Source organism: Erigeron canadensis, chromosome 8 (genome assembly GCF_010389155.1).
Source record: "Erigeron canadensis isolate Cc75 chromosome 8, C_canadensis_v1, whole genome shotgun sequence".
NCBI classification, from domain to species: Eukaryota; Viridiplantae; Streptophyta; class Magnoliopsida; order Asterales; family Asteraceae; genus Erigeron; species Erigeron canadensis.
In genome coordinates this window covers 48,386,740-48,406,325 of record NC_057768.1, presented here as the reverse complement: position 1 = coordinate 48,406,325, position 19,586 = coordinate 48,386,740, and the positions used below count along the sequence as shown (strand labels likewise).

Here is a 19,586-nt window from a genome sequence, read left to right as displayed (position 1 = left end):
TATTAGCTATAATTTTACATTGATTTCATATTTATGAGCCTCCTATATTTATGGGGATTTGGTTGTATCTTCACATTATATAAGACGTTTGTATTTTAATAGGATTCAATGAAAAACATATCATTCAATAATCTTTCATGTTAAACTTACAAACGAATGCTTATAAACAATGAGTATGTTTGGTAAAGGTAGTTGTAATTGGTAGCAGTAGTGATAAACGCCTAATCCGTACTACTTTAAGATATGAAAACGGACATGTTTTGTGAATGTTAATAGACGATTAGGGCGTTTTTATGTTTGTTTAAGTGTTTCAGGTCTTTGGTGACAAATTAAAGTTAAATGGATCATAAACAAGTCAAGCAAAGTCAAGAATCGAGTCAAGAAGTGTCAAGGCAAAAATCTGGAAAATTGCCATTTCTGGAAGGCAGTCTCAGACGCCCTGGTGACAGTCTGGGACGGCCCTAGCTGCACTAAAAATCCGAAAATTAGGGATTTAATTACTTTTCAGTTTATAATTCCCTCATGGACGACTTGGGAAGTAATCACTTCATATTTTATCATCCCTGGGCAGTTTCCTAACATACACAACACCCCAAGATCATCATCAAATCACAATTCCATGGAGATTCAAGCTTTAATTGAAGAATCAATGATGAAGATTATAGGCTAGGGTTTCTATTGATCATTCTCATGTGAACAATTATGTAAGACTTTTATGTTCAACCTTTCTCATATTCATGTTGGATTAGATGTTTAATTCTTAATTGTGTTTTGCATCTAATGTTGTTTGGATTTGAATGAATGATTACTTGTTTATGACCTTGAATGAAATTCATCTATCTTTTGATTTCAAATTAGTGTTTATCATGGATTATTGAAAGAATCTCTCATGAACTAGTAATTCTATTTTAATGAATTGAAAATCTAGTTGTGTCAATTCCTCGGTTTTTCGTTATCGTGAATCATCACAACCGATTACTTTAGTTCTTAAAGTTATTCATTCCAAACGTTATAACGAATCATGTCTATGTGATTTCCAACGAATATAAGTTAGGTTACATATTTGAAAGCATAATTAGGAGCATGAGAATGGTCTACTTTGTTAATTGAAGTATTTTGTTAAGTTTATGCTCAACTTTAGTTTTAATCAAACAAACCAATCAATCAAATCGATTTTAAGTTTATGTCTAGTTTAATTAATTTTATAAAATTGTCTAACACTTTCCCTCGATTCCATGTGGATACGATACTCGACTTACCCTAGCTAATTAGTGGTAATTAGTTTTATTTTTTATCGGTCCAACGACATTGATCAGGTAACTTGTACCTGTAGTTTTTAGTTGGAACTGTAAGTTATAGCTATTAAACAAAGTTGTTAGGTTGAGCTTTTATTTATTAAAAATGTTTGGTATGGTAGTTGTAGTTGCAACTTCAAGAGACATTTGTTTAAAGATTAAAAGCTTAATTGAAAAGTTAAAGCTTTTGTTTCATTTTGGAGCTTTTTATTTCAAATAAAAGTTAAAACTAGTTGTATCCACACAAAACATTTAATATGTTAGGAGCTTTTAGTTTAAAACAAAAAACTAAATCTCCTGGATAGCTATTGAAAAGCTTGTGACAAACATAGCCAAAATCTATAAGAATATGTGGCCCAATATGATTGTATATCTTTAGTAAGATTCATTTCCAAAACATACGTAGAGTTAAATGAGAGAATTTCTGGGTTACAAAATGGAGAAAAGGGACTAAAGAGGGGTAGAACTGTTTATACATAATATGGAAACAAAGTGATATGATTGGCTAAGAGGACAAGTTAAAAGCAAGGTTAGATTTTTGTGGCAAGTACCTTGTATTTGAATCCGTTTTCTCTCTCTTTTTTCCACTTTAAGGTTTTGTTTTGTTTTCCTTTATCTTTTTCCTTATTTAATCTAGTGTCAGCAACCTCATGGTAAGAAAATTTAGACCCTCATTTGTCATTTTCCTTCCATTGAGTTCTTGAACCTTGTATCATTTTGTCGTTTGTACGAATGATTCTTTTGCACGAATCAAAGAGTACTAAATTTTATGTCCAATAATCCGTTCTTTATTACTTTCTCGTTTCTGGCGACTAAATGTACACGTACTATAATTTCAACTAATCATGTAAAAAAGTGATTAATTTGGTTCTATTTATAAGGGGATGGAGAGTGGTGCTCGGTGAAAGTCTGGCGTCAACGTCACCGAGTTAGTAACACTCCCACAATCCCCGGTGAAGCAATTCGGTGACTTGATTTGGTGATGTTTATCTAGAAGAGAAGATAGAAGAAGTGAGGATGAGAGATAGCTAGGGGAGATGACACACGGAGATGACTTGATTTGTTATAATTAACTGAAATCGGTAACATCGTCGCACTTATTTGGTGAAGTTTAGAGAAAATTAAAGAATTTTGAGTTGGAAACTAGGTTTTTATTAGGTAAGAGTGACGTGACATATTGAGAAAAATCACCAATTCGGTGACCAATTTCTCCGGCCTAAGATTTTGGTATATAAAAAAACCGATTTATTTCTAAATTGTTTGAATTTGACTTGTTAATTTGAATTAAACCGACTCAAACCAGTTTGAGCATAACATAAAATTTGTGTAAATGAAATAAGTTTAAATTCAAGTTTCGTTAAACTTTTATATATTCACTACTTGTGAGCCTTGAAATTATAAAAAAAAACTCTCAATGCCGTCTTTCACGGGTTTTGGGTTCCAATACCGTCTTCGATGGTGTATGGGAGAGGTTGATATGTAGACAGCCTTACCCCTACTAAAGGTAGAGAGGCTGCTTCCAGGTTCTACCATAGGTAGAAAAGGACCTCCAGTCTTGCTGGGCATGAGGATCGAACCCATGATCTCTGTTTCCAGAGGCATGAGCTCCAACCACTGATCCAACCCAGTTGGTTTTTACCCAGCCTTGAAATTATATTTTTATTAATATATTATTTGAATAAAGGGAAAAACCTCGTTGGCTTCTATATAACAAAAGAAAAAACATTACTAAACAAGCTAGTAATGTTTCACATACAAGACATGTCCAAAAACCAATTTCATCTTAACTAAGATGCATATTTTTAAGAGATTCTTTAAATATTCAAACTTTTAATATATGGAATGTTATGTGTTTATTTCATGTAAGTTTGTTGTTTCAACATATATTTTTTTGTTTCTTCTATAATACTAATATTCATATTTCAATTGGAGGAAAACAAAACACTAAATATAAAATGGTGTATGGTCAACCAAATCGACCCCAACTTCTATTAAAATTCTTTTTAAACGTTATCGAAATCCATATCCATCTTCTTGGCCACCACTAACATTTAGAATAATCTGTTACATTCAGTTGAGATGCTATTATATGTTTTTATAATCATTAATAGTTTCTAGTTTAGTACACATATATCATTAAGTTTGAAGTTTGGGTATATCCTTTAAAATGAAAGAAAATGAAGCAAACGAGCTGATTCTCAGATAAAATACCATAAGTTATGTAAATAAATCTTACAAAATTTTCATTTAGATACAAAATTTTAACTACGCTAAAATATGTTTACATCAAAACTAGCATGGTACCCGCGCAATGCGACGACAGTGGTGGGGATGACGGTTTAGTGGTGTCGGTGACAGTATTATTGGCGGGGACGGTGTCAAGTGGTGTAGGTTGATGTAAATGTGATAGTGAAATATTTTAGAAGACAAGGTCTTAAAGTATTAATCTATATCTATATCTATATCTATATTATATTAATAAACAAACTACCCTCCTTTTTTTTTAACTCTCTACCTTTAAAATACCCAAAATACCCTTAATTTTCAACACATTCCTAACTCACATACTAAATCTATCCAATATATCCCTAAAATATTTTACACTCATATTTATCCAAACTTTCTATCTTTTTTTTAATTAATTTAAATATTTCCACCTAATATCTCTATAATATTATTAATAAAGGTATTTACAAAAGATATATCTCTTAACCATAAAATAACTACACAACCATTTACATCAGTTACTTTTAGATTAATAATCACATCATTACCACCACTGCCACTAGCACCACCCATCTCGTTATTAAAATAAAGGTTTATAGAGTAAATTAATTCATTAAGGAAAAATTTGGTAATTTATGAAATTTTTTTCCATAGTGGGTATTTATTAAGAGTAATTTAGTACTTTTGTATGTAACCATTTTTTTTTAACATTTTCTAAAAAGAGTAGTAAAAGTTTAGGGTTTAGGTAGATACACTTTTGTATGTCACATTTGAGTAACACTTTCTATTTGTAGGGGAGTGAATAATTTTTATAAAAGAGTATAGATAAGTAAAAGTTTAAGGTTTAGGTAGATACACTCATGAAGATAGATATATTGACACTCAATCAGTACGCCTGCTTTTCATTTTTCTGTTGATATATAAAGCTAACTAAAGGTGACAACATAAAAATAAACACACTCATGATTCATGTTTTCAAACCAGCCGGTCTATCCGGTTGGACCGCGGTCTGACCAGATATTTTAAGAAATCCGGCCTGATAGACCCCGGTTTGATAGCAAAATGTGAACCGGATTGAACGGGGCGAACCGGCGTGAACCAGACGAACCCGGACCGGTATTCAAACCGGCGTGAACCGGGTCAAAGAAAGTCAACGTCTTTATTTTTCTTTTTTTTCAAATTTTTTTGGGAAAAAAAGGGGACAAATAGACCGATGCCTTAGTTTTCTATGAATACTAACCCTAATATTCCTAATCACTCTTTTGATCAACGTTTTGTTGACCATGACCACTAGTGTTTGACGAGATCCATATAGAGAGAAACTGATAGAGGAAAAAAAAGCTCTTGTGGATAATTGATGTTAGAACTTAGTATTATTAATTTGATGTTAAGTTTAAGTTAGAGTTCTTGTGATATTATTTTGATATATGTAACCTTCGTCACGAATCTGGTTTAATTCCGGTCTGACCAGTAAATATTTATGATACCGATTCATTGTCCAGTCCGGATTTCAAAACATTGCTCATGAAGAAAGGTAGGCAAAAGTTCGCAAAAGGCCACGAACATCCCGGTTAGGTTGTATATATCTCGAGTTAATTTTATATATACCCCTCTTAAAGCATGAAATATCATATTTACCTAAAACTTGCTTTACAACCATTCTACATCATGTATTGAAAATTTGTAAATTTAGTATATATGATATCTACGGGGTTTACGATAGAGATATATGATATTTGCTGTATATTAAAGGAGAAAAAGTCTGACTTCTCGAAATATATTAAATTAATTAAACCTTTTACACAAAGGATGAATGAGTTTTGTTTTTTGAAAAGTAAAAGATGAATGAGTTTTGTTTTTTGAAAAGTAAAAGATGAATGAGTTAGTTATCCAACTTTCTATCTATTTTCTTTATGCTCAAATTAAATTTTTACATTGCGTATTTAATACATTTTATTCTGTTTTTAAAAAGTAAATAAATTTTCCTTTGCAATGAAAAATTAAATTATGGATAATGATAAATCAACCTACTTGATGTGCCTAATTGTAAGATGATGACATGTAGAAAAATCAGGGGGCAAGATTAGGAAAGATAATTAGTGGAATCCACATGTTAAATTCTTAAGGTTTTAGGCATATCTTTAAGCACATCAATTAGGTTGATTAATCATTTTCCTTAAATTATATCGCCATCACCATTCACCACCACTTTAGAGATATAGATAGATAGGACATTTTCGGTTTGTTCCTTTAGTTACATCGTCATCTTCAAAAAGCAAAACAGAACCCACGGGGTTTAATTTTACTATTTTTGTCATATCTTTTGTCCGTTTTTATCTCTTTTTTGTTTTTGTCTTTTATCCAAAATTGAGAAAATAGTAAAGAACAGAAAGATTATATGTAACATTGATGTTTAGAGAAATTTACAAGATATCATCCAACTAATCGGACGATAAAAACAAAAGATCACCGAGTTAGTAACTTTCTTTGGTTCTTTATCGATTAGAACTAATTTATTTGAATATTTAAACTCCTCCATTTTTTCTATAAATTAAGGCCTCCGTTTTCAATTCATGAAACGATTTTTCTGTATTTTTTGGGACCTTTACATCGACGATTATGGATGAGATTGGTAAAGGTAAAGTACCGATCAGAAAGTTGAGCCAAAAACCACGACTTGTGTATCTTTTATTAGTAAATTATTTTCTAATAAATGATTCCACTAAAATTTTCATTTAAAAAAATATTGGAAGAAATTTTACAAATAAAATGTTGAATAAATTGAAATGTTTTAGTTTGCTTAATTCGAATTTGGATCATCGCATTTTATTTGGTTTCTTGATTATTTTATTTTGCTTTGGTTTTCAGTCAAGAATTTGAGAAAAGCATAAATCAAATCATAAACACGTTTACACCTGGATAACCGCCATTATGGGCTTAGAAGTATAACTAATCCCTAATTCGTAATCACAAATTTCACCTCGTAAGACCAACGAGGCAACACCGCAAACCCGCAACGGCGACGGAGGTATATTTAAAAAGAATTTTGGGCCCATCCTTATGTAGTGGCTCACTGGATAGTGTTCTTTTATCCTCAATAACCATAAATGACAAAACGTTGGAGTTATGATTGGATTATGGACTCGTGTTGGGCTTATGCATGACATTGGGTCGTGGACTAATGTATCTGGTGGTAGAGGTGGGCATTGGATTGGAACCGATGGAACTGTTTCGCAGTCAATGTTGACTGTAACCGGTTCTTCAAGAACCGGAACCAGTTCTTGGTTAACGTTTGACCATGTTTTTCTGGTTTTTTTCGGTTCAAAACTAGGAAGGAACCGTTTTTTCTGGTTTTAGTTCCTAGATAATCCAAATCGGTTTTTTTGGAACCGGATATTTTGCCCACCTCTATCTAGTGGTTTTGGAAGTTGGAACAGATTATTATAGGATTATACGATAAGGATTTTTAAAGTTTTTAGAGGTAGTTGTAACTTTAGTACTTTACCATTAGATTAGAATCTATGGTTAAAATTTAAAAATAGGAAGTGATATTCCTACGACATAATTTAACCATCTATGATAAATATATAAATTTCATTGTACAGTGTAAAACTGTATAATACATGTATTATTGTTGTTGGTTAAATGTTATTGTAACAATATCATTTCCTTTTAAAAATTAATTTTAATTTTGATTATTGATTTTATTTCACCTACAAAGTTCGATTCAACTTAAATAAAAGAGGTCTGTATCTTTACAATAGGTATATTCATGTTTAGTTAGGTGAGTATTTTTTGTTTTAAGTTAGAAACATTTTGACCCTTGGATGAATTTAAATTAACATTCATGTTTTGTAGATTCTAACACCCCCGCCCTCCCGTTTATAACAAAATTTACTAAACTTCCTGTAACACCCCGATAATTTTAAGGTAATAAATTAACCCTTTTTGTAGTTTTGACATTAAAATAAGTTCCTAGTATTTTGTTTTAAAAAGGGGGGTTGATCTAGTTGGAACTTTGGCGGATAGCGGGTAAATTTTACCCAAAAGGAAGCATGGGGCGTGGCATCACCCAAGGATGCCAGCCATTTTGTTTGTTGACTCACCTTATTCCACTACCACTCTTATTCTCTTTTCACATGCATTCCATCCAAAAATCAAATTGGTAATCTCAATCCAAGGCTAAAAACCAATAATAATAATCATCAAGAACAATCTATCCCTTCATCTTTCAAGATTAAAAAGTTAGGGTTTGGGTTATTTGGTTGTGGTGGTGGTCGAATTCATCAAGGAAGAGGGGAAGGGAGAACTTAGTGATTTCAAGTATTAAAATTTGTCTTGCATTCCTGGAGGTAATTACTTCTTAGCTTAATTTCCTTGCTAAAAATTAGGGTTCTTGAAAATAAGAATTTGGGGGTTTTTGCTAGTGATGAGCCCTAGTATGATTTCCCCCAAGTAATTGGATATTTGGGGTTAGTTATTGAGTTGCTTATGTTAATTTTGATTTTTTTAAGGAGAATGTGGTAGAAAAGCTCCAACTATGAAAAATAATGATTTTACTAGTAATTGAAATAATGATGATGATGATGAAATCTTGGAATTTTTATGAATAGTTTGTTAAGTAAGCAACTCAATGACTTAGTGGAATTGGTTAGAGGTTAGAATGCTAGTGAAAAGGGTTGTTTAGCTATGTTGAGATAGCTAGGAAAGTGAACATTTTCTTATGTATGCATTATGATATATGATAGGTTGAAAGCTTGATATTGTGCTTTTGCGGTTATCTTGATTTTATGTTGTTTTTGCGAAGGAGATGAGTATACTTGCTTATATTGTATATTCGTCGGGTCAATTACCATTCATGTTGAGTGAGTCCATGGTAGTAACTGATTTGGCGTTAAGTCCCATGTTTATGGTTGAGTTTGATTACAGGCCTAATTGGTGGCCATAGGCTCATGTGGAGCATTTGTTATTGTTATATTTGATTGTGATTGTAATCATTTGCTTATATGGATCCATGTAATGCCTAGTCCAAGGGTGAGTATTATGGATATGACACGACGGTGTCATAGTCCATATGCAACAGTCCCTTGAGCATTGCCCTCTTTCGTCTATATGATTATATGCAAGCATATTCACTAAGCATTCGCTTACCTTTCATATGTTTACCCTTTGATTATAGGTAGTTCCGGAAGAAGGAACTAAGTTGCTTGTCTTGAAGAATAGAGGTTGAAGTTGCTAGTGATTGTAGATACTTGGAAGGTATTTTGGCTATTCTCGGAAGAATAGCATATTTTGGTTAAAAACCTAGTTGTCCCTCTTGACTTTGGCTCATGGTACATTTTGAATGTTAGTCGTCATGTTTTGGTACATTTTGTAAATGGTCATGTTTATGTCGTTTGAGAGTTGACATGGATGGTTAGTTGGTTGTAAATTGTCAAATTGGGTAATCGACCCATATGGTTGTGTAGTGGTTCGTGGGTCAAACGAACTTGTCAAAATATGAACGTTTTCAGGTTACCTCTCTTGCTTTCGATTTTGGAATGTAATTAGCCTAGTTTTTGATTTGAGGTTTGAAGGTTTTGGTGAATCTTAAAGTGGGCATTTTGATGTTGCAGGGTTTTGGGCCACTGCGGCGCAGTGTAGGTGGTTTTTCCCACTGCGACGCAGTGTAGGTGGTTTTTCCCACTGCGACGCAGTGGGGGTTCTTCCAGCTTTGGTCAGAAGTTTTCCACTGCGGCGCAGTGGGAGTACTCGACCTCACTGCGGCGCAGTGAGGGTATATATAAAAAAAGAAAAATTTTTTTTTCGTGTCTTTGAGTTTATCGAGTTTTGTCGTTTCACTTCCGGATATTCTCGACTCAAGTTGTACCTTTTTTTTCCAGCTTTGTATATAACAGTATGTTAGTTGTATTTTTATATATATTTTTTTCTTTCTGCCTTTCATAAAATTTAGTAAACCTTTTAAAAGAAAATTATATAGATATGGTATTTTTAACCAGATGTCATGTGAAGTTTAAACTAGGGATGAGCATTAAAACCCGCGACCGACCTGAACCGACCCGTCCGAAGTCCAAACGGGCCGGGTCATGGGTCACGCATTTGTGGTTTTCGCGGGTCACGGGTCACGCGGGTCGGGCCGGTCCGGGTGAAGGCAAAAACCGAAAAAAAGTGAAGGCCCGACCTGAACCGAACTGGCCCGAACCTTCACGGCTCGGGTCTCGGTTTCGATTTACATGCATTTGCGGGTCGCGGGCCGGGTTTTCGTGGGTCGGGTCAGGTCGGGTCGGGCCATTTGCAATTTCCTTAGTTTAAACTACCTTTTGCTTTAATAAGGTGACCATTCTCCATTTTTTGCAACAAAATCTTTTTTCTTACGGCAAGCCATTAAAAGAGGGGATTATCTTTATTATCGGCCATAATCCATACACAAGGTAATACATTAAAGAGTTTTGTCATTCAAATTTGTAGTTTGTATGGTGAAAATTTATGAGGGCGGTTATTGATATATAAAGTGCTACTTTTTATGCAAGTAATAAGATGTTTTTTATGCATGTAATAACAACAACAACAGGACCCAATCACTGCGCGGGGTATGGGGGAGGTAAGCAGTAGACAGTCTTACCTCTACACAAAGGTAGAGAGACTGCTTCCATAGGGACCTCCGGCCACAAAGGAGTGCAAGACGGAAAATGAGAAATGTTTAGAAAATCATACCTGTCTGCCGAGAATCTGAAAAGTAGAAATACCTGTCCGCTGGGTCCGATTATTATGCAGGTCAAACGTTTATCAATTATGTGTCCTACCGATATCTTAGAAACATGTTTTACGGTATAAATACCAATACCAAAACAACCATACTGGCCGGTCATTTTCCTAAATTAAATTAAAATTAAAAACGGTTTCATTGCAGCAGTCTCCCTCAAGATCACTGAACAAACAGTACATCATCATCATTTCAGCGCCAGACCAGAGGCTTTCTGTCAAGCTGTCCATTCATTCAAACTCAAACAACATCAACAACAAGGTATTCTCTCTCTCTCTATATATATCTCTTACACATACTTCGATTCTTTATTTATATGTTTATCTATATTTGTCATCAAATTGTTTTTTTAGAAAATTTTTCTTTCAATATATTATTGCATATTTTAACCACATTAATCAGTAATCTGATGACCACACTTTATAGACTATATACTTCCATTGATTGCTTTTGTCTTAATTACAGTATTAATTATGTAATTTATTTATATATTTGTGATAAAGTTAGGTTTTTAATTTTTATACCACCTTTTTCATACTCTCTTCTCAATCAGGGTAAATCGATTTCAGGACTTTTTTAATTAAGCATTTTTTGGTTTGAATTTATTTTCTTATACTTGATTTTTAAATATATATAGTTTTTTAATATGATATGAAGTTATTTAACATATATAATATTATTATGCCAGTATATATTATAGTGTTAATGGTACTAAATTTACTAGTGAATACAACAAAGTTAAAGATTTGTTAACTTAATGTAATGACCTGCAACACGTTGCCATTTGATGTAAATGAACTTTCTATAGCCGGTAAGCGCCGCGGTGGTGTTGCATCAGTTTCTTTAATTTATTTATTTTATAATGTGGCGTGCGGCCACATCTTAGGTTGACAGTCTATAATTAAACGATAACGTGTTGCACGTCCATTAGGTTTAATGAACATGTCAAAAATAGCTTTTTATATAAAGTTCATTACATTCTGATGCCATTTCCCTGATATTATAAGCATGGGATTTTGGATTAGCTTACGATTAGTGATATAAGAAAAAAAAAAAAAGAAGATTAACCGGATGTATTTGAAGTTTCTATGAGAAGGTGAGAATCTGTTTGATGTTAAGCTTGCACGATTTTCTGAATAACGTTTTAGTTGTCTCAGACATGGTTGAAGTTATTGGATGTTGAATGTATGACAATTTGTACTTCTCGTTATCTTTTCAAAGCGTGACAAAGATTAAACCAGATAGAAAACTTCCTAAGTCTTTTTCTGCTAGTGAAAGGTTAACCTTAAGTTAGAATTTTCACTTATGGACACACGCTTTTGTTGAAAGTCAATGTCAAAATGTTTCACGTGGAGTCAATTTAGTTGGTTTAGTTTACTGCTAGTTTTATGTGTAGAGTAAGTCTAAGTATGCTGGCTTGTTCTCCCTAGTTTTTAGGATAGTGGGTAGTAGTGGCCCTGATTTTTAGCTTTGCTTTGCTTATTTATTTCCTGCTCTATCTGTCATTTTAGAAATCAGAAATTTAGTAAGTAAAACACTTTGTTCAAGAGTGTGTAAGTTATAATTCTGATTCAACAGCTTTAATTTCAATATATATGTTTATGCTTCATAATTTGTGGCTCAAGTGTTGCACAAATCTCCAAACGAACGTTATTTGTTTATATCTTTCATCTTTATCGTTGCAGGATTTCCAGAAGACACAAACCATGATGGCTATTACATTGCCTCAGAACCCTTCCTTTCAACTAGGATCATCATTCCCTCAGAAAACCCGATATCTCAACAAGGCTTCCCAGTCACTTCCTGGAAATGATGTTACCTTTTGCGGGACACGATCGAAGGAAACCAGAATCCTACCAAAGCCATGTCATGCTATCTCTGAGAAAGAAACTTCAAGCTCGTTTGGTGGTTTGTCCAAAAATAACAACCCTATAATTGTAATCGACAATTATGATAGCTTCACTTACAACCTTTGCCAGGTACCCCCCTCTTCGTTACTTATGTACAGAATTACGCTTTCCGAAAAGAGAAATGAATGTAAGTCCGTTTCTTGAAAATCAGTTTCTTTGTGTGGGTAAACCTGAATAATTTGTGGAGATGTGCTAGGAAAGTGTGTTAATGATAAGTTTGTATCTGCTGTTATATGTATTACCTCACATTGATTATAGATATACATTACCTTTAACTTATTTCCAAACTGTTTCTCATGGTTACTTGCTGGCACGTGACAATTTGTTAGATTTTGTTACGTTAATGTCTCCTTTTAGTGTACAGTATATGGGAGAACTCGGATGCAACTTTGAGGTTTACCGGAATGATGAGCTTACCGTGGATGAACTTAGAAAGTAATTAACCGTTTAACTTATCATTGTTTTTATTACATAGTGTTTTAGTTGTCACCTTTTCTTCTCTTATTACCATTTCCATTGTTTCTTATATCTACTTTATCTTTTATGTTATTCATAGGAAAAAGCCAAGAGGAGTTCTTATATCGCCGGGACCAGGTCCGGTGGTTCTTCTGGTTTCCCCTACAATATTGACCTTCATTATTTCAATCTAATACATGTTGTACCTTCTTTTTTTTTTCTGTAGGTGCACCGCAAGATTCAGGAATATCATTGCAGACAGTACTGGAACTTGGACCTGATGTACCTTTATTCGGTGTATGCATGGGACTACAGTGCATTGGTGAAGCCTTTGGAGGTCAGTTTATTTGACGTTCTGTTATATCAGCTATTGTGATTTAGCACTTGTAATGGGCCATTTAGTTTTAAATTTATTATCTGTTATCAAGGACACATGATCAATAATCTTCCACTTTATGGTTCTTGATTTGAACAATTACTGACTTGATTAGGCCAGGTGAATTCAGGAAGCAGATGTTTAGGTACAGAAATTGTTTGTTCAACGGAGATGATACCCGTGACCATCGAGTGCATTAAATGATGAAAATATAGGTTTATATCGGAAAGCTAGGGTTAGGTATTTAGTGAAAGTAAACAACTTGTTTTTGCTCTGGTTGAGTGGATGCAAAATCTATATTATTGTTGATTAGTTAACCTTTTTAGTGCTAAAAGGATTGTTAGGTTATCGATTTTTTTTGGTCTTGATGAGTGGGACATTGATGCATTGAAACACTACTTATGTTACTCCTTATGTCCCAAGAACCAGATAATTTCTTTTTGGGGAAGATTAAATCCAAATTTACACTTTTCTAGTAGTAATGAACAATCATTATGAGATACAATTGAAAACTATGGTGAATTTCTACAAATATTTTTTCATTCAGTTTTTGTCTAAATTTAGGAGTATATTTTTAAATTGGAATTTGCTTGATTTTGTCAAACTATGTACCAAGTGAATGCATCTTTCTGGGACAAAAGCATTGAACCAGTTTCCTAAGCTTCATTTTGTAATAACCGTCAATAAATGATTAATTTATTGGTCTTTCTTATAGACTAAACTAGCGTGGTAACTGCATAATGCATGATGACATAGTGTCTGGCGGTTTTATTTGGGTGGTTCCGGCGGTGTCTGGCGCTCTCAACCTGTCACTGGTGGTTTTCTCAGGCATGCAGTGTTGCATGAGGGGGAGGGAGGGTGACGTGTTGTATTTTTATTGGGTGGGGAAGATAGTGATGTGGCACATTCTTATTGGAGCTCCTTAATCTTGAATGAGGGTGGCTAATGCATTTTATAATATGGATGATCCATATACATATTTACGAAAAACTGCTTGCTTAAATAATGTGTATTTCTCTCCAGAAGTGAGAATAAGCTTGCTGTAACGTGTTGCATACACTTTAAAGTAGTTGCTATTTGAAATTTAATTGAACTTGTATTAATTTTCAGTTATATCTATATGAGTTGTTTTCTCTTTCTCTCTGCTTCATATCTGTTGCTACATGGATCCTGATTGAATTTTTTTGGATTCATATATTTCTATCTTTAATTCCTTCTTTCTCTTTCTCTTCCTTTTTTATTATTCTTTTGGTTTTCTGCATAGGTTAATGCTATGTCTTTAATTATAACAATCTACTCTATTACGTGTGATTCTTGTTATTCTCGAATAGTGAGCACTACTTTTAGCATATTTGTGTTACAAAACTTGCTATTTACAGAGCTGCTAAAAGCGATTTTTTTTTTGCATGTGGTAACTACTTTGAAACTTTTGCAGGGAAAATTGTGCGGTCTCCTTATGGTGTTATGCATGGAAAAAGTTCACTGGTGTATCATAACGAGGGTGGGGAAGATGGTTTGTTTGCAGGCATATCAAAGTATGCTCGGTCATTTCTAAGTTCTAACCATTTGTTACCCATGTTTTAATAATGGAACCTAACACAGAAAGTTAAAGATACACCTATGATAATATTTTCCTCAACAGGGTTTTTGTATGTGTGGATGGTCATTATGCTTATGTCCGTCACATTTTTTTTGCAGTCCATTTACTGTAGGTAGATATCATAGCCTTGTAATTGAAAAGGAAAGCTTTCCGAGTGAAGTGCTCGAGATCACAGCATGGACAGAGGATGGACTTGTAATGGCTGCTCGTCACAAAGTGTATCGCCATTTGTTGGTAAGATTAATTTTTTCTTGTCTTGTTCATGACCATAATTATAATCGGATTCTCACCTCGTTTTCATGTCTCCTCCAAACTTCCTTTAACATTTTGAGATCTCACATTTTTTCCCTTAAGGTGTATTTACATTTTTTTTTAACAGAGGTGTATTTACAAGTTTCTCAAACTTTTTGCAAAACACAAGTTGCTGTAATGCAACTTTTTATAATATCACACAGAGCATTATGCCATATGGTATCATGGAAGGCAAGCTTATAAAAGCATTCATTATAAATTTATAATTTCTTAATGTTGTGTTATCTTGGCTTGCAGGGAGTACAGTTTCATCCAGAGAGCATTATAACAACTGAGGGCAAGACCATTGTTAGCAACTTCATCAAACTGATTGAAAGCAGGGAAGCCGTTTCTGGGGACTAAAATAACTTCCAATGTTATTCTCAGTAAAGATCTTTAGTTATTTTTGTAGGCATCTGGTTTAGACTTACCAAACGACTTGAAATCTTTTTCGGTTGATTTTTATATTTTAGTCTTTTAAGTAGACATATTCAAGTCCATTCTTCCTTTTTGGTAGTTTTTATACCATAACATTTTGGATGGTAGTGCATTTAAATGCAGTAAATTTATTTAGTTCATTTATATTGTTATATTATTAAATACTGGGTAACATAGTCAACACATGTACAGTTTTTAAAAGACAAATCAAACATTTTGTGATAAAGTATAAATAATCGTATTATACATTGCAGGGGCTGGACACCCTCTTGAATCATCTGCATAGTAATTTGAATATTGTTAGGGCTCTTGTAGGTCATTGTCATCTCCAATTTAGCACATGTTGGTTCAAATGATGATTGCATGCTTGCTGTAATGCTGCAGAGCCTTCTGCGTTCTGCCTTTCTTTCTTTCAACATTTGTCCTGGTAAACTTAATAACTTATCTCACGTGTAAGGTTAAGTCTATGCCAATAGTGAATTTCTATCTTCTTTACTTTTTCCTTACTGGTACATTAGCGTTATATTACTTCTTCATTTTCCCATCTTGTGATACGCATTATCTCATTAGTATGCTTTTAGGTCTATGCTAGCAATGACCTTTTTCTTGCTGACACATCAGCGTCAATGTGTCACATCACATCTTGATATTACCACAAAAAAAAAACAAATATTTTCTTTTTTCTTATTGGTTAACAACTCTCACGCGGCCTCGCCCTGATCCCGCTCCTTCGTCTCCCGTAAGTCTGTAGCCACTCAGATCTTTGAGATTAGCAAACAATCTATTCAAGTGCAGAATCCCTGAATACACACAATCAACAATATGTGATCATGAACACAACTACTTAATAGCCAAAGCCATATATTGAGTCTGTATATAGAGTTGCAATCAACACACACAAAACTTGCTATTAATTATATTGAGTCTGTATATAGAGTTGCAATCAACATACACAAAATTTGCTATTAATTAGAAGACACTAACTAATGATTAACCTTCAACATAAGTTTTAATCACTATATATAGGCTAAACCAAATGGGTCAGCCGAGTTTTCGGGTCCACGGGCCGGACCAAAACTCGGCCCAACTAAGAAACTCGGGTCTGACATGGACCTTACACGAGTTTCTTGTCCAAACACTTGAAACATACATTTAAATAAGTACAAACAAGATAGACTTAAGACAAACATCTCCACCTTTTTTTCGTTAGAATCGATCTTTAGCTACCCTATTGAGCGGTTGAGATAACTTGCAATACGTATCAACCCATTTATATGTAAACACTATGGACTTGCCACATGCAATCGTGGCATCAAAGCATTTCATATGGGTTGAAATGATTTAAACTTTATATGGAAATTGGACTAGTAACCTAAAGAATACAAGCTGTGTGGGTAACTAAAACTCAGTTCTTGATGGTTGTTAGTGAGTGGTATCTATTTGGCAAGATAGATGCCAAATATTTACTCACTATAGAGGATCCTACTTCCCTCTATCACGCTATCCAAGTTGCATTTGATGTGCTGCTGCTTGTAGCATTAGTTAGAAAGCGAAATTTAGGATGGTTTTTCAACGATAAAGCTGGATTGTGTTGGCAACTTGCCATTTACATGTGATTGACAATACTAAATTCCAAACGGGTCTTGTTTGAGGATATTAGACATTCAATCTTATGTGACATTTGGACCACAGTGTCATATCATAGGTTATTTTCCGCATATTCAAGACCTAGTATAATGGATAGAACTTAAGTTATGTGGCTGAGCATTATTCCCAGCACCCGCCTAGCTACACATTCTGAAATATACTCCGTATATCTTATATACTTACATGTATATTGTGTATATATAGTACTCCATCCGTTCCAATTTAAATGTTTATATTTGACTTGTTGAATCTTTCTTCTCTAATTTTGACTGTAAGTATATTTGTTTGTATAGTATAATATCTAATGAAAGTTATATAAATTAAAATACATCCAAAGCTCAATATATCTATATATTTTACATGAAGTATTATATAACACAAACAAAAAAAATTACAGAAAGTTATGAAAGAAAGACTTCAAAAGTCAAAATAAGACATTTGAATATTCGGGCCAAGGGCAACCTGTTAACACACATGGATTAGCCTTTAGGTTAAAAAAATTTTGTGCACCGGAATCTGGGATCCTTCTTTGCCTATAAAAATGACATTGGAAGATAAACAATTAATGTAATGTAAAAAACACCCTCATAACCTTCATCATATGATCATAACTTATGTTTATGGTATAATTTTAGAAGTTTAATTAGCAGTAAAATCCTAAGTGTAGCTTACCTCTCTAATTTTTATGGTAAAAGTAAATAGACATGAAACTATAGAAAGAAAGAAAGAAATTATCTTCAAGAAAATTTATCAATGAATACTAATATTAGCTTAACATAAAACTGGAAAAAAAAAAGTAGCCAAAATTCTCTAAATAACGTTTTGGAAGATTAGTTTCAGCCCAAGCTACAAATTTTCTCAATTTGCTAAAACCTCCCAAATTAACTCGGGATCATATGAAGGCAAACGAGCGAGAGAGCATCCTTCAAACACCGACTCATCACCTTCTGCAACCGCCTTTGACTCACCCGAGGCTGAACACTGTGAACTATCTTCCTTCCAGTAGAACCCATCTTCAGACATGCTTGGTGATGACGACATTAATTCATTTCCACCACATGAAATCGTAACCTTTTCGCTCTCTTCATCACAACCAACACTTTCATCAATCTCTTTGGGCTTCTTTTTATTATTATTATTATTATTATTCCTAATTCTGTTGGCTTTTTCTCTTTTGACTTTCTGACAAATGGCTTGAATCTTGGCATCAACAGCAGTCTTAAGAGCATTCAACCTCTGAGTATCTCCAATGATCCCCAACTGACTCGGGTCTTGTACGTTTGGGAAGTTCAACCGTGCGTATTCACCACGTAGCTTATACGCAGCCCGATCATAAGCATAAGCCGCCGTCTCAGCCGTCTCATAAGTCCCTAACCACACCCTCATTCTGTTTTGAGGTAGTCTTATCTCAGCTACCCATTTACCCCAATGCCTTTGCCTTACTCCTCTATAGAGCTTCTTTTTGTATGGGTTGACACAATAGTCAGGAAACTGGGCGAATAGCCCATTTGTCGTTTTTAAATTCGACAGCCTGAGTTTACCCATGTTTTGCTCAGAGAATTTTTGAAGCAAATCTCTTTGTTTCAAGTAAACAGAAGACCCGAGTGGTTGACGAATAGAGTCAGAAGTAGTTACTGATGATGAACAATGAGTAAAGATTGAATCTAAAGTGTTTCTACCATTCCGGCCACCACTTAATATTAGATTAGAAAGTGATGATCCAATGTCATTGTTGTATGGATTGTTTTTCTGCATGATGGGCAAAAATTTTGGTAAATATTACACTGTATATGAACAAGAAAAAAGGATTATTTTAGAATCAAATGCTTTCGTTGCAGAACAACAAGAAGAATATATATATATATATAAAATGGCAACGACTTGGAGGTTTGACACTTATTGGAATTGGGAATCAAAGAAAATTTACAGGTTAGAAATCTATCTGCTGATTTGGTTTCTTGTTGGTGTATTTATAGCTGCAAAATTTTGAGATTTTTGCCATATGGTCCCTTTACATAGTTTATGTCAAGTGACATTTTTATCCATGGAATATGTGTATGTTATTGAAAACTCTCGAGGGTATTGTTAGTCTTTTATAAAACCTGTATGGTTTTATACAAGTAAAGCTCAAATTGCATAGAAAGGGTAAATATATTTTCAAACTTTTCTATCTCAGGTTTTCATATCTATTTTTAAATAGGTAAACGGATGAGGTTTTTATAGTTTGAAGTATTAAGGATGACACATCTTTTGACAATTTAACCGGTTTCCCTAATGACCATTTTTGACCATTTTGACTAATCTCAAGATTTTTACCTAATGAGGTTTTGAACACAAGACATCATTTGAGAAAAGATGATAACTAACCATTAGACCATTTCCAAGATCTTCCTATATTTTCATTTATTTGTAATTTTGTTTTGGTCAACATGCTGTCGAGGTAACTGACGTATAGGTAACTTTGATCATGTTGAATTTTTCATCCTGTGACGTTTTTGTAGCGTACGCGACACGATGAACTTAAAAGTTTACTTCCAATCCGTTTTTCATATGTATGGTACCGTTTCTAGATGTAAACGATTAA

The 19,586-nt window shown here is 33.8% G+C and overlaps 2 protein-coding genes across 2 annotated transcripts; one reads left to right on the top strand and one right to left on the bottom strand.

Annotated features, from left to right (window-relative positions):
• The first annotated feature begins 10,395 nt into the window (after positions 1-10,395).
• LOC122579966 (anthranilate synthase beta subunit 2, chloroplastic-like) lies at positions 10,396-15,495 on the top strand. Its single transcript, XM_043752234.1, has 8 exons — positions 10,396-10,545; positions 11,970-12,263; positions 12,559-12,629; positions 12,751-12,788; positions 12,877-12,987; positions 14,462-14,561; positions 14,725-14,860; positions 15,176-15,495. Exons 2-8 carry the CDS (start codon positions 11,991-11,993, stop codon positions 15,278-15,280), a joined length of 834 nt encoding a protein of 277 aa, XP_043608169.1. The 5' UTR covers positions 10,396-10,545; positions 11,970-11,990; the 3' UTR covers positions 15,281-15,495.
• A 2,238-nt stretch (positions 15,496-17,733) lies between these two features.
• Positions 17,734-18,928, bottom strand: LOC122578712 (ethylene-responsive transcription factor ERF061). The gene has a single exon (XM_043750731.1). The coding sequence runs from the start codon at positions 18,755-18,757 to the stop codon at positions 17,861-17,863; it is 897 nt and encodes a 298-aa protein (XP_043606666.1). The 5' UTR covers positions 18,758-18,928; the 3' UTR covers positions 17,734-17,860.
• Between the last annotated feature and the right edge of the window lie 658 nt (positions 18,929-19,586).

Excerpts from the sequence above, each read along its gene's own strand:
- LOC122579966 (XM_043752234.1), top strand. The coding sequence starts at position 11,991 with ATGATGGCTATTACATTGCCTCAGAACCCTTCCTTTCAACTAGGATCA. Across the intron at positions 12,630-12,750 it reads ACCGTGGATGAACTTAGAAA|GAAAAAGCCAAGAGGAGTTC; the intron begins GTAATTAACCGT and ends TGTTATTCATAG. Across the intron at positions 12,988-14,461 it reads CATTGGTGAAGCCTTTGGAG|GGAAAATTGTGCGGTCTCCT; the intron begins GTCAGTTTATTT and ends AAACTTTTGCAG.
- LOC122578712 (XM_043750731.1), bottom strand. The coding sequence starts at position 18,757 with ATGCAGAAAAACAATCCATACAACAATGACATTGGATCATCACTTTCT.